This window comes from Sorex fumeus, unplaced genomic scaffold (genome assembly GCF_029834395.1).
Source record: "Sorex fumeus unplaced genomic scaffold, SorFum_2.1 ptg000008l, whole genome shotgun sequence".
In the NCBI taxonomy this organism is placed as follows: Eukaryota; Metazoa; Chordata; class Mammalia; order Eulipotyphla; family Soricidae; genus Sorex; species Sorex fumeus.
The window spans coordinates 48,516,493-48,532,838 of record NW_026606065.1 but is presented as its reverse complement, the minus strand read 5'-3'; the positions used below and the strand labels follow the sequence as shown (position 1 = coordinate 48,532,838).

Sequence of the window (16,346 nt, the reverse complement as noted above, 5' to 3'; positions counted from 1 at the left end):
AGCCCCGGCAGCCGAAGACCTCCAGAACCCAGCCACAGTCATGCGCAAGGCCACTCTACACGCTCGGACGAGCCTCACGCACGAAGGAACCGGCAGAGGAACCCAGGTGTGTGGGACCCGGGGCTGAGATCTCCAAGCCTGCTTGAATCGGGACTGGGCCTCCTCCACCCAGATCCCCCATTTTCCAGCAGCTAGGCAATTACACACACAAACTGCTCCCCGTACCATGCAATCCCATCAACGGCCAAGATCCAGAGACTATAAAACAAAGATCCGGGAAGTACAAGGTCTCAAATGTGGCCGCACGTACTCTTATAGTCTAGTTCTCCCTCTAGAAGAACCCGGAAAGTTCCCGAAAGTATCCTGCCCATACGACAAAGCCTGGCAAGCTCTGTGTGGTGTATTCCATATGCCAAAAACAGTAACAATAACTGGTCTCATTCCCCTGACCCTGAAAGAGCCTCTAAATGGGGCACTGTTAGGAAGGACGAGTAAAGAGGGGCTGCTAAAATCTCAGGCCTAGGATGAATGGAGACATTACTGGCACCCGTTTGAGCAAATCGATGAACAATGGGATGACAGTGATACAGTGATGCAGTGATCTAAGTAACTCATAGTCACAAAAGATCCATATATCACCTAACACGTGCAGAAATGACTCCTGAGCACAGTCAAGAGTAAACCCTTGAGCATTGCCAGATGTGACCCCCAAACCAACAAAAATGAAACAAAATTAAAATATGCAGTTACCCGGTTTTTAGTCCACAGTCTTACCTAAAGTCACATAACTGGAAATTTTTTTAGTTTAGAAACTACTTGCAATTTTTAAACTATTACATAGAAACACTTCATCATAAAAAATTCTACTTGTCTCACGTAAAAAGCTTGCTTGTGTAACTCTTTTACCAGCTAATAGCTGCAAAAATGTTACTAACAATTTTTATATTAAGTTTTTGACAAAAAAAAAAATTCAGAAAAATTTCTAAAGAAATGGGGAATTCATCCTGAGCAAGCAAAGCTTCCCACTAAGGCACAATGAGAAATCAGTGACAATTCACAGGAAAAACCTCACCAAACTTATAGTGTTGATCAGCTACGTTTGACATATCTGTCTGTATATGAGGGCTGGTAACTACGCGGCATAAAAATGGAGGAGGGGGAAGAGAGGGAAGGCATTTGCAGCATGTCCTGCTCGGGGAAGAAAGAAAATGTGAGGAAGTTATAATCCATAACCATCAGTGAACTTTGGGATACAGCTAGAAGAAACAAGAGTTTTAGAATAAAAAACTCCTTGTGTTTCAAGTGAGCGCACGGTTGATAAGGGTGTACTGCTCCCAACACTCCTGCCAAAGAATTGAAATAGTTCAGATATCTGACCACAGTGCAAAGACAGAGATCCACAGAGCAGTGTAAAAATACACAGAGGAGGAGTGGTCGAGAGGAGGAGGAACATGTTCCTCTCTCACCTTCCTGCTGTCAACAATGGTCAATCCCAGTTTTCAATCTTAAGGTCCTTCCACTTCTATCCCTCCCCATCATGGAAACAGAAACACAGGAGCCTTCTAAACCTAAAGCCTCAGTGCAGGTGTGGAGTTGTGATTTGGGGACAGGGTGCTGGGGGTTAAAATGGTAGAGTCATCCCCATGCAACTGCCTTTGAAGTGTCAGGGAGGTGAGAATGCTGGCTCCGACCCTTGCACTGTGCCCCACATGACCCAATTTGATCCCAGCAACTCTGCCGTTTGAGACTTCTGGTGTTAAAGGGGAAAGTGTGTACTCTGGTGCACTATAACTAAGCCATGTACAAACACTCAAGCAGCAAGAATATGACTCTCCGTGAACACTGCAACAGAGCATTTAAGCAACAAAACCTGCAACTCCTGGCAAATGTCCATCAAGTGGTGCAAGCACTGCAATCAACTATGTGTGATCTCCAGTCACCACAGAAATCACAGCAGTGAACTAAGTAGCAGGTGGTGCCAGTGATGGTGTTGGTGGTTGGGGGGAGTGTCATTAACTAAAGAAAAAAAAAGCCACAGTGCCACCTGCAGGAAACGAATGTAACCCAGGGCATAAACAAATGTATGTAATCAGTGTAAAAATAAGGTGGAATTCTCTAGAAAAGGAGCAATCTCCAAAGGCCAAACACAAAGACACAGTAGAGGAAAAAGAACTGAGAAGGGCATACAAAGAAACTTAACAATGTTAGAAAATCTCAAATACAGAGAAGCAGGTACATCAAAAAACAGCTATGAGAATTCTAGCCTACGTGGAGTTCTTTACCAAAGAGACGTAAGATAGAGGCTGGGGAGGAAGAGCACAAGTAAACTCAACCTACTAATGAAAGATATCAGAAACTGAAGGTAAAAATGACAGCAGTTAATCTGGTGGAAAAGGAGAAATAAGCACAATTTAAGATAAAGAGATCTTATGAGAAATACCAAACTCCATTAGAAGAGTAAATACCAGGGTAATGGAAATTTCAAAGGGAAAGAAAAAGGAAGCAGAGACCATATTACTACGATATTACAGTTGGGTGGGACCAGGGAGACAGCTCGATAGGATGAGCACACGTTGTGCATGCAAGTAGCCTGGCTTTGACCACCATACGGCACCTGAGCACCACAGGGAGCACTCCCGAAACAAAAAAGCAGCAACAGCTGAGAACTTTCAAGTGTGAAGAAAGAACCACAACTGTCCACAAATCGGAGAGAAACCCAAATTTCTGAATCCGAAATTACCTATTCCAAGGAAATTGTTGAATTATTTATCTGCCAACAATAAATGAGAAATAATGAAGATGCCAGGGCACAGGCTGTAAAGTGGGGAAATAACTTATGAAGATACCTATATAAGGTTTCATCAAATTTCTCAGCAGAAACCCAAGCTAGCAGGAGAGAGTGGCATGACATATCCACATTATTAAAAGATAAAAATTGGCATACTAGAATACTTTGGAAAACCACTCAAGTACAATGGGAAAATAAAGGCTTTTCAGGTAACACCAAGTTGAGTATTATCACCATCAGACCTACCCTCTAAGAAATGGTGGAAGGAGAACATCTCTATGCAAAGAATAAACAGAATGGGGGCTGGAGTGACAGAAGAGTAATTAGGGTGGTAGCCTTGCATGAGCAACCTGACTTTGATCTCCAGCACCCAGTAAGGTCCCCAGAGCCTGCCAGAAGTGTTGAGGGCAGAGCCAGGAGTCAGTCCTGAGCACCACACCAGGTGTGGCCCCAAGCCAAAATAAAACAAGAAGCCAAATAAAATAAAACAATAAAAAACCTAAGCAAAATGAATAAACAACAGCAGAAAAATAAACAGTGATATAAGACAACAAAACATAAATCAGGATAAAGTAATTGCTGGGTGTCACCACCCCCCCCCAGCAAAAAAGAAAACAAAAAAGTTAGGTTATCTCAATACTTATAGCAATAAACAGATAATCTATACAAGAAATTAACAAGGAATTACTATTAAATAAAGTAACTGACATTTAAGGAAATGTGAATCAACATCAGAAAGATCTATCTTCTCCTGCCACTGAAAGTGGGATGTATGTATCAAAAAGACATGCCAGTTTTGGTGAAGGTATGGAGAAAGAGTTAATTTATACACGGTAAGTGTATGCAATGTACAGCCTCTACTGACACAGTACTCTCAATCCAAATAACATGGAATTACTATAACTTATGATGATATAAAAGATATAGCTATTATCATTTGAAACAAACTCATATCAAACTAACTTGAACGGCTATCTGTATCTCTACATTCAGAGCTGTGTTATTCACAATAGCTAAAGTATGTAATTAACCCAATTACCCATCCTCACACCAAATTGCTTTTCTGGCTACAGGATAATCTTCAGAAATGACCCCAGATCACCATTTGGGAGACACCAACCTCCCAACACCACCCAAAAGTGACAGATATGATCTTCCTTTCATACATGGAATATAAAGCAGGCAAATGTACTGTTGAAAAAAAAAGCTCCAAAATTAATTCAGTGAAAAACACTAATTATTGGAATAAAGGAGGAGGTTGGGGTCTTTTAGGTAATGGCTTTGTGATGGTGTGTACTATATACATCAGAAGTTACCTTCTGTGAAAGCTATACTCTGAAAATTCCTTAATCAACAATAAATCATGTTATATGAATCTAAAAAGCAAAACAAAGAGAAAGTCCCAAAATATGAATGAGTATAATAAGATGAAAATTACTGAGTAAAAATGTTGCAGTTACATAATTCCTGTTAATATATTAAAACTCCTGAGATTATATAAAATTACATTCTTTAAAGCAGTAATTCATTACCATTGACAGATTCCTAAAAAATCTCAAATTTTTCCAAACTGAAACACCTTGTAAAGATTTTTTCTAATGCTAAAAATACAAAAACAGCAATTTTTGTAAATCTCAGAGCACACAGCTTCATGAGTTTATAAATCCCTATTAACAGTGTTTCTCAAACGTTTTCTACGTGCAGCCTCTTGTCATTCAAGAAATTCTTTAGGCAACATCAGATATACAGGTAAAATAAAATGAGTATAAAAATCAAACACTGATCATAAACTATATTTATTTTAAAAACAAGTTCTGGGGGAGGGGCACAAACCAACTATCACAGGCTACAAAGGGCCTGCCAGAAACAAAATTGTGTACTAGCCACTATTCAAAATGATAATCAGGATCTTTTACCAATAAAAGATAACAATGAATCAATAACCATGATATGTTCATGATTGCAAACAAACAATTTTAAAATCAAATCTTGAACCCAAGAGATAGTACAGCAGTAGGGCACTTGCCTTGTACACAGCTGACCAGGGTTTGATTCCTGGCACCACATACGGTCTCCTAAGCACTGCCAGGAGTGACCCCTGAGCAGAGAGCCAGAAGTAAGCCCCTGAGCACTGCCAGTGGAATCCCACACAAGAAATTGAATCCTCAAAGTGAATATAAAATTATAGGAACACACAAACCTTAACTGGGAATTTAATACTTAGCATACATGAATCCATTTTAGGTATTTTTAGGTACAAAATACTATTATAATATTGTTTTCACTTTTTAAAACTTTAAATATTGCATGACACATTTGGAAATATTTACAAATGAAATGGTATGACTGGCAACAGTTCCAAAATAAGGAAGGGGAAAAATTACAGTGGGTGGAAGGGGCAAAAAGGTAGTAAGGAAATAGGGTACCCATGCCCACTAGGGTTCGGTCCCTAACACTGCCAGGAGTGATATCTAAGGGCAAAGCCAGGAGTAAGCCCTGCATATTGCCAGGTGTAACAACCGCCCCCCACCAACTAAAAGTGAAACAAATTAGGCTCCAGAGCTTCACATTTACTTACTTATTTACAAATGATCTATCCTTCACTAGAAAACTTCTAAAAAAAAAAAATCACTGAGTTCTTTTCTGAAGAGCAATTTTATTTAAGGTATTTTGTAACATCTTATGCTTTTTGTTACTGTTGAGGCACACCCCAAGGTCTTACTCCTGCTTCTGCACCAAGGGATCAATCCTGGCAGTATTCAGGGGAGCACATGGGGTGCTGAGGTTGAATCCAGGTTGGAAGTGTGCAAGGCAAGCATTCTACCCACTCTATCACTTACGCCACAACATCCTGTCTTTTAAATGCAAGTTTTTTTCTTGTAAGAGTCTTTTTTTTTGGGGGGGGGGATCCCTAATATTTCAGTCCACATATGTAGAAGTATCGTAATCCTTATCCATCTCATCATCCCTAAGAGACAACCACTACTAAATGTTTGGTCATCAAATATAGTCAAATATAGCCCTCCCGTTGATCATCGATTTGCTCGAGCGGGCCCAGTAACATCTCCATTGGAGACTTTGTTGTTACTGTGTCTGGCATATCGAATACATCACGGGTAGCTTGCCAGACTCTGCCGTGCGGGTGAGATACTACTCTCGGTAGCTTGCCGGGCTCTCCGAGAGGGGCGGAGGAATCGAACTCGGGTCGGCCATGTTGGCTGCGTGCAAGGCAGACGCCCTACCCACTGTGCTATCGCTCCAGCCCAAATGTTTGGTCATAAGTCCAACAAATATTTTCTAAGCAAATACTAAAAAGATGTAGAGTTTATACAGGGCTTTGCTCTTCTGTAATTTACTATAGGTAAATCATTGCATTTTACAATGGTTGTAGATGTAACTATGTAAAGTTGTTTTACAACGTTCTACTTGTTTTATAACTTTCTCCTTAATCAACAGACGTTTTCCTTAAATTGCTATGTCCATTTTATATTAAGCACATTCAAGACCATTTCTCGAGTAGCTTAACAGTATTTTCCCCACTGTTTTGATTTTACAGTGTGCATTTTCACTGAAAAAGCTGCTGTCACTCTTTAGCTATTTTGTGTATATGTGTTTGTGTTTGTGTGTGTGTTTATGTGTGTATATGTCATGAAGCTTTCCATTTTCAAGGACTGGAGTTTATCAATGTTCACTTGTATGACTTCTGGCTTCTAAAGAACCCTCTGCAACATTACTTTCAGAAACCTAGTCTTTCACTGTCTCTGCATTAATACCCTCCCCAACCCACTTCCTCTTCCCACACACTCCCCTCTCCAGGATCAAAGATGTTGTTCAGTGCTAATGCTCACACCATGCCTTGCAAGCAAGAGACCCTAACGCTTGAATTAGATCCTTGGTAACACAAATATGTCTCAATATTTTTCTGCTTTCAATTTATTTTTGAATAAATTACAGAACGGGCCAGACAAATAGTATTGCAGGTAAAGACTCCTGCCTAGAAAGCAGCAGGTGAATTTACTCCCTGGCAGCATAAACAGTCCCAAGAGCAATCCACAAGCAAACTGAGCACAGAGGGGTGTGGCCCCAAATCCCCTCACTCCCCAAATAAATACAGAGCCTTAATTTTTGTCCCACAATTGGACAACAAGGTTTGCCCACAAATCAGATGACTTTATACTACTAATTTATTCTTTTAAATAAATCAAACATCTACTTTGTAATCTCCTAAAATTGATATATATTACTATTTTTCTCTTATCTGACCATTCTAGACCATTACTACTTATTTACTTCATACTGAATTCAGAATACTTCTCAGATTATTTCTCATTAAATTGACTAACTCTAGTCATACTGTCCATAAATATCTGAAAGCAAGAGAATTTTTAATAAAAAGGTGCAAATTACACTTTTAATAAAATAGGAGTCATTTACATCTTTCTTAATCTAAAAGGCTGGAGTCATACATAATAATACTATTTTTGTACTTCGGGGTGGGGATGGGGAGTAGGGGAGGAGTTTGGGCCACATCTAGTGGTGCTCAGTCTTACTCCTGCTTATGTTTTTTTTACCAATTTTGTGACCAAGGCAAAGCCAATTCATGAGTAAAAGACTATTACTAATGCCCTCTAACTTTTTTCAAAAGGTACTATTAAATAACAAAGTATTAGGTATTTAGTGTTGAAGATGGAGGCAAAAGTTTTAACAATTTAACAATTTAATAACAAAATAGTAACACTTGAGAACAAAATTGAAACATTTTCTAAAAGCCAATTTTGTAAGATAGTAAGATGATAGTAACATATTTGATAAAAATATGAGAAACTTTTCTTTATACAAGCAATAGAAGAAGTCACTGTCACTGTCCTGTCCTCCCGTTGTTCATCGATTTGCTCGAGCAGGCCCAGTAATGTCTCCATCATTGAGACCTGTTGTTACTGTGTTTGGCATATCTAATACGTCACGGGTAGCTTGCCAGGCTCTGCCGTGCGGGCGAGATACTCTCGGTAGCTTGCCGGGCTCTCCGAGAGGGGCGGAGGATAGAACTCAGGTCAGCCATGTTGGCTGAGTGTAAAGCAAACGCCCTACCCACTGTGCTATCGCTCCAGCCCACAAGCAATAGAAATATTTTAAAAACAGTAATAAAAACTACCAGGGGAAACTAGTAAGCAATATAAATTATCTATATAAAGAAAACTTTAAAAATACTCTTAGGGGCTGGAGCGATATAGCACAGCAGGTAGGGCGTTTGCTTGCCTTGCACACGGCCAACCCGGGTCCGATTCCCAGCATCCCATATGGTCCCCTGAGCACCGCCAGGAGCAAGTCCTGAGTGCAGAGCCAGGAGTAACACCTGTGCATTGCTGGGTGTGACCCCCCCCTCTCCCCACAAATAAAAAACAACTCTTAGAGAACCAGATTGAAGAACTCGAAAGAGTGATATAAACTAGAGGAAGATATAGTATTATTAACATATTATTGGGGCTGGAGCGATAGCACAGTGGGTAGGGCGTTTGTCTTGCACGCGACTGACCCGGGTTCAATTCCCAGCATCCCATATGGTCCCTTGAGCACCACCAGAGCCAGGAGTGACCCCTGAGCATCACCAGGTGTGACCCAAAAAACAAAAAATGAAAAAAAAAGATTAATTCTCTCACATATTCTTCTTTCTGGAACCATACAAAATATTATTCTAAATTTATATAAAAATAAAAACATTCTAAATTTTATATAAAATATATTCAATTAAAAAGGGGGGAAAGTATATAAAGTCTACCAAGAGATACTGAATAATCATGGCACGAGTAAAGCCAAACAGTAGCCTTGAAAAATTATTAACATGTTATAAAATAAATTAAAACATGAAGGTACACAAAAAGAAAACTGACCAATGGAGAATAGCATGCAGAATAACTGTAAATAAACTTATGGAAAATTGAATCAGAAAGAGTGGCTGAAATCTGATAAATTTAGCAAACAGTATACAATTATGCAAAGAACTGACATTTGGGAGAAGCTGGATTGAGCAAGACTGGACAGACCCATTTATCTTCTTATACTGTGGGGCTGGAGAAATAGCAAAGCGGGTAGGGCATTTGCCTTGCAGACGGCCCACCAGGGTTTGATTCCTCCGCCCCTCTCAAAGAGCCCAGCAAGCTACCGAGAGTATCCCGCCCGCACAGCAGAGCCTGGCAAGCTCCCTGTGGCATATTCAAAATGCCAAAAATAGTAACAAGTCTCACAATGGAGATGTTACTGGTGCCCGCTTGAGCAAATCGATGAACAAGGGGAGGACAGTGCTACAGTGCTTATATTGTGAGTCTAAATGAAATATTACACACTATAAACAAATCTAATAAAAATCCTGTTAGAGAAGCTCTTGTGGAAACACTATTCACAACACTAAAAAAATTAACTTAAACTCAGAAGCATTAAGTTACAATCCTAGTACACCTTGCAATTTAATACCATAATGATGAAACAAATCTCTGACAGAAAGCTGAAACTATATTTATGAATGTTGTCTATAACCACAGTATACACTATTTAGGAAGGACTGACAGAAAGGACAAGTTCTAAAAATACATATAAAATCTAATTTTTAGAATCTAATCAAAAAGGGTTCCATTTCTCAAACTTTTTAATTCAAGCCACAATGGTCACTCTCATAAATTTTACATTTACTAATTCTTAAGCAGCTTGCCCATTGTATAGCAGTACTTTATTAAGTAAATTATCAACACATACACATACACACGACTGTTCAGTCATGATTTAATTTTTTTCAGTGGAATCCATATTGTTCTTTCTATAAATTTACTACTTACTGATGGTGCGCTGTTTTCAATGAAATCCAAAGTTTCTAAGCCTAAAGAGTTTTTAAATTATTTCCCCTATCCCATATCTAGTTTTAGTTTACAAATCATTTTTCTTCCTATAAAACAAAAACACAATAGCCAACAATAAGAGGACTTAATATGTCCCAGGCACTGATATGAGTACTTAGTAAGTTTTGAATCAGTGAATCCTCACAACTGTTGGGAGTTGAGGAACGATACAAAAAGGCATTAGCAAAACACGATTTTTCTGATATAAAAGCTATATACCTCTTAGGAATTTGAGGATCAAGAGTTTTATCTGGCACTGATTCTTAGGAGAAAGGAACTATACCTATTTTGAAACTAAATACCAGATCCTTAGAAAGATATGGGTCTAAGTGGAGAGCAGAAAAAATTTACTTTCTAACATATCATATGGAGGCTACTTTTTCTTCTTTCATGTTTTAAAGCATTCTTCCTTGACAAAATTAAAATCCGGCATCCCAATGATAAACAATAATTTCAGAATTTCTAGCCTCATTACTTAAACATCAATTCCTTAAAACCTGTAATTTTGATGCAGCCAAATGAAACCTAAGGTTAAGGTGTGTGGTGCCTGTTTCGCACAGAGCTGACCCTGGTTGATTCCTAGCACTGCGCATGCCCTCCCAAACCTGTTCGCAGTGCCACACCCCCGAGCACAGCCAGGAGCAAGCCCTGAGCAAGCTGGGTGGGCCCCCTGCGCAAAAAATGAACAAGTTTGAAATCTGCCACTCTAGCACATCACAATCATGATCACAATCATCCTGTTGTTCATCGAGGAGGCACCAGTAACATCTCCTTCGTCCTAGCCCTGAGATTTTAAAAAGTGCCATATTCAAGGTTCTTTCAGGGTTAGGAGAATGAGACCCATCATTGTTACTGGTATTTGGTATACTGGGTACGCCACAGGGAGTTTGCCAGACTCTGCCGTGTGTGCAGGTTACATTCGGTAGCCTGCCAGGTTGTCCAAAGCAAGAATGAGATAATAAGATGTCACATGGCCGCAACATACCCTGTTTATATAAGGACAACTGAACTCAACTAAAAAAATTTTTTTCTAAAATAAAATGCTACCAAATTTATTTTTCAGCCTAAGGAAATGTTTATGGGTTAACAACTTCCTCACAACTCAATTTCAACTGTTTATCATAGTAACTGCAGTTTTCCTTTCAGTCTTTTAATAAAGAAAATATAATTAAAATGTTATCAACTGACCCTGCAACTGACACCAACTTTGTAGAAACGAATCTGTTTAAGGAAAACAACAACAACAAAGAATTTGCTAATAGTGGCTCCAGTCTGTCAGTAAGCGCCTGGAAGCCTGAATGATTTTTTATTCATTTAATGTGTCCATCCCGGTCTCAGCAATAGTAGAGCTTAGTTACTATTTTCTGAAGTCTGAAAAGAAACAAAAACCAAAAAACTGAAAACTGCTCCCTCTGGAGGGGAATTATGACCAGACTAGAGGCAACACATAGACATTGGTGGAAGGCTCTAGGCACTTCCGTGGAGGTCACAGTGGTGGGGTGCAGAAATTTTGTATATCAATATTATAAACTTCAACACTGTAACTGCCTAAAATCAAAATAAATTTCTAGGTTTCACAAAAGATCTTTAAAAGAAAGACCATCTAAAACGTGCATGAGTCAGAGAGGCAGTACAGAGTTATGGGTACTTGCCAGGCAGATTCCTGGTCCCCTCAAGCAGTCAGGAGAGATCCCTGAGGACAGGACCAGGAGGAAGCCCTAAGCACTGTGGGGCATGGTACAAGAACAAAAACAAAACAAAAAGATAAAACTAGGAATTGCTTTCAGCAAAATTATCTACTACTCTCTACCAACCTAAAATTAGGTTATTTCAAGACCCCATTAAACATTTTTTCTAAGTTCAGATCCAGTTTTTAACTAATTACAGTGCTACAGAAGTAAGCCCCATCAAGGTACAACTGTACTGCAGGGTGAAACAAGGGAAATAAATCAATTTAGAAGCTTTAAAAAACTTACATAAACACAGTCAAACTTTCTCCAAGAACCTCACTCTTCCATTCACATTAGTTACAAATGGACACTTTACTATATTATCGAAGGACAACGAGCTACAATCTTCTCTACAATCCAAACCAAAACAAAAAAGCCCACAGGGTTAAACAGAGTTTTACAAACCAAAGTCCTGACACCCATGTTCTTTTTTCTCATCTTTTAAATTCACATGGAAGACAAAGGAGCACTGACTATTCTTTGAGAAGACAACTGGAGGGACAAAGTTAAAATCACACTGGGTCAAAGAGACAGGACAGAAGGTAGGGCCCGCGTCTTCCACAAGCCCCACCTGGGTTCAATCCCTAGCACCACAGTCTTTCCATTCAGCCCTGCCAGGAGTGTTCCCCGAGTACAGATCCAGGAGTCAGTTCTGAGTACAGTGGCCCAAAACTCCAAAACAAACAAATAAGATAAAAAAAAAAAAAAGTCCTATAAAAGAACTCTAATATCATGACTTGTAGAAATACTGGGAGGTGCCAGCCTACTGCATGCTAAGGTAGGGACTGGGGCATGAAAACAGATGATAAAGCCTACAAAAAGCAGTCATCAGGATTATAATTCAACTTCTTCATCATTCATTTTATCAGAGACTTTGTCAGCTAAGAAAAAGGATATGGGAAATAGGGCTTTGCATGGTATTACCTGGTAGAATATGAAAAGGAGAAGTAAAAAAAAAAAAAAAGAAAAGGAGAAGTTCCTGTCTCAGAACAATACAACCTGACAATCAACACGGCACTGAGTATGTAGTCTAATTATATCATGTTATATAAATGTCACCTGTGACAGGACATTCTTATGGCTATAGATTCCACTTCATATGTTTCAGCATCAAATAGTGTTTATCAATAACGGTCTCTCTCATATATGGGATACATAGCAAGATAGCAACCAAGATCCAAGGGCAACATAACAGGAGAACTGATCCACACAACTCAGAGAGAGAGAGAGAGAGAGAAAGAGAGAGAGAGAGAGAGAGAGAGAGAGAGAGAGTGTGTGTGTGTGTCTCAGAGGAGAGAAGGGGTAACAGGGGACTTGAAAGGAGGGCATTGTCAGAGATCTTAAGAGAGAGAGGTGGGTACAGTGGTTATGGGTGTGGTGTCAGAATTATGTGCATAAGATTATAATCTGTTAGCAGATTACGAGAGTATTTGATATGCCAAACACAGTAACAATAAAGTCTCCAATGGAGACGTTACTGGGCCCGCTCGAGCAAATAAAATACAAAATCTCAACTAAAATTTTTTAAAGATTCCATCAAAAAATTAATTATGCTAAAACTGTAAAGCAGTACTTCTAAGACAGTAAATGAGTCTTTAATAAAGTAGATTATTTATAATACTTACTGCTTCAGCTTCTGCTCTTGTCTTGAATGTAATTATTGCATGAAGTGAAGAGTCATCAATCTGACAATCTTCAATTTCACCATATTGCTTTAAATTAAAAAAAAAAAGTATTTCCTCCAAATAAATATTTTGAAACATCCAAAATCCTAATGGCTTTTAAATATTAAAATACCAATAAATATAACCTACAATACATAATTTTAGGTGATTAAGAGAAAAGAAGGGTGAAGTATTTTAGTTCCTTATTACTGTAAAACAGTTCCTGACCCAATCTACTAATATTATTTACATTTACAATTCTATACTTTCTTAGGGAAAGTTACACTGTAGACTGAACTCTTATTTAAATAAAGAAACAAGAGTCAAAAATCTGAGTTTTATAATGCTCTTCCAGTATACTTTTATTCCAAATCATACTAAATTCTTTCTAAAGTAGAATACTGAACATCATTAGAATATTCGTGAGTTTTTTTTTTATTCCCAACTTAAAGTTGGTGGTGAAAAAGATCCAGAAAATTTTAGGCAATTTTCCCAAATGAATCTGCTAGATGAGAGTCCAGGTCATTTTTGTTATAAAGAAAAAGTTAACACTCTATTTGGTCAGGAGATAGCTGAAAAAAACTAGAACATATCTGGGAGCTTGAGTTCAACCCCCAGCATCACATGGCTCCCCAGGACACTCACCAGTGTGGTCCAAAATGAAAAAAAAAAAAAAATTTTTTACACCCTGCTTTCACTCTTACACTCCATACATGCTGGTATCAAATGTTTAAAAACTACATTTAGTTAAGCTCATTTTTCACTTGCTGAATTTAATTTTTTTTATTTTTTAGAAGAATTTTCTGACAAAAAGCAACCTTTATCACATAAAATTCCAGTCCTTTATTTATAATTATTTCTCCTTTCTTATGCTCCAAATTAAATTATAGTCACAATCTCATTTTAAATTATAACCACAAATCTCAATTCTTATTTAATACACATATACACACTCTACATAGAAAAATTCTGCAGAGTAGGGAAAATGAACTCTACGATCAATCAGATCGCAGCTATCAGCTGCTAGCTGTGTGAACTTTAATTTCTTCAAGCTTCATTTTCTTCATCTCTAAAATGGACATAACACAGGTATTTTACCTCAGAATTGTCAAAATAACTTATTATAATCTTTATATGACTCATATCAGGTATCAGAATAATGCCTGCCACAAAATATGAGCTGCAAATTTTAGCTACAATTTTTATTACTACTAGTACTGGTCCTAGGAGATAAATTATAGAAAGCATTATATTCATCACAATAATAATGGTCTCCCAAGCTCCACCAGGAGTTATTCCTGAGTGCAGAGCCAGGAGTTAAGCCCCAGCACCACCAGACCAAAACAAAAACAAAAACAAAAAGTTTTTCTGTGCTGTTCTTGTTCTAATATACACTTGTGTGACTGAAGCTTCTCTAATTTACTTAAACGCTTATAGTTTTAACAAACTTGAATATAAATTATGGTTGTAGTTCAATTTGTCTTTATTAAATCAGTATATGTAAAATCCTTGAGGATAAAGAATAGGTTATTTCCTTCATTATCTCCAGAACAATTACTGTAATTTTGAGGGCAAGATTAACGCTTAACAGCAAAATCTTATATCATTGAAAAATCTCAAAATTTAAATAGGAAGGCCTTTTGGCAGGTAGAAATTCCCATTTGCTTTCTAAATATGAGTTCAATGGATGCTGGGGAAAAATGAGTTAAATAATAAATGAGCGAGGATTAGAATCCCATTCTCTTTTCTGATAGATCAGTGTGTCATCATTGGACTAATTCCCTGTAATTATTATCCTGACCATAACTAAGAAGACCAACTTCAAGATCATACACCAAAATTATTTGTTTCATTCTAAGTTGGCTGAATAGAGAATACAACATAAACAACAACAACAAAAATTCCATTTTAATGTGTGAAATCCTCAATTCAATCACTGGTACCATAAAAAAATAAAATAATCCATCTTTTATTACCTGGATGGCTTGTGGGATATATTTATATTTCCTTAAAAGTAATCACTAAGGGATAGGAGGTGGCTCAAAGCGACAGAGTACCAGCTTTGCACATGTCAATCCTATAAGACCAGTTTCTGATACTGCTTGGCCTCCCAAGCACCAGATTAACCCTGGTAGCCCTGGTACCCCTAGCACCCGCAGGACCATACTGCACAACATCACCAGGCTGAGCACTGAATCACTTCCAAGCCAAGTATCAATGGGGGTAGTCCCCCAATCCTCAGATACCTGAATACCACTGGGGAGACCCTCTATCCCAGGGGTAGAAATCATTAAATATAACTAAATTATAGGACTTCGTTCAATTAACAATATCCATAGATAGGTCTATGTTAACAGAAACATTTCTTTCAGATGATACTTGAACAATCAACCCTTACAATTTTTAAAAAAATAAGTAGCAAAAAAATTACTGTCTATAAATCACACCCTTTAATCAGAGTAATGGGTTTAGATTACTCATGTCACTTTCATAATTTCCTTTTTAATTATATCCATCATTCCCAACAATGGTTATCTGTATTTGTTTTGTTGGGCAGTAAGAAAGTACCGCAAAATGAGGAAGAAGATCTTCTCTATCACTCTCTGTAAAGGCAGAGATCTCCAGAGCCCGGGGACGGTGATCCACCACAGCATGACCAGGCACGCTTCGACCTCGACCTCTCCCCCTGCCTCGGCCATGAGCTGCACCTCGGCCCCGTGAATGAACTCCTCTACCCCGACCCGATGAAAGGATCCCCCGTTTTGCAGCCTAGAAGAGATTACACACTTATTAAAGATCATAATTACCAATACAAATCAGTTGCTACATTTTTTATACAATTTGACATAGTACTTAAATAACTTCCTAAGAAAAAGGATCTCAGAAATTTAAGTTGGTTTTTAGTTTTTAAGGAGATAATTAAGAAATCTAGAAAACCAATGCTAACTTAGTGATGTTTTTGTTATTAAACGTGCCTCATTCTAGTGTTGTTTTCTAAGGCATCATAAAAAACAAAGATGACAGGCACTAGGGCCTCAGAAATCATTGGAAATACTCTCCCCTTACCCCATCCTAGCACAATAGAAAACCAAAAGCAAAATGAAAACCAGAAAAACATAATTATACCTAAATGATAGGATTCATTCATTTCATAGTATTTGAAGGTCTATGGTAATAGTAACCTTTCTTCTAGATAACAAGAAATTCTTTTTTAAAATATTTGGGAAAATATTAATGTCAATAAACCAGGCTTTTGGGAAAAAAAGATTATTTTAAG

At 38.1% G+C, this 16,346-nt stretch overlaps 1 protein-coding gene across 12 annotated transcripts in view; it reads right to left on the bottom strand.

The window, feature by feature from the left end:
- The window catches only part of RBM26 (RNA binding motif protein 26), a 93,242-nt gene that overhangs the window by 14,508 nt on the left and 62,388 nt on the right, over positions 1-16,346 (bottom strand). For all 12 annotated transcript variants that reach the window (XM_056110053.1, XM_056110054.1, XM_056110055.1 and 9 more), the window contains 2 exons: positions 15,638-15,838; positions 13,031-13,117 (listed from right to left, as the gene is read on the bottom strand). In XM_056110053.1, coding sequence (XP_055966028.1) covers positions 13,031-13,117; positions 15,638-15,838 — 288 coding nt within the window. The remainder of the gene's footprint in view (positions 1-13,030; positions 13,118-15,637; positions 15,839-16,346) is intronic.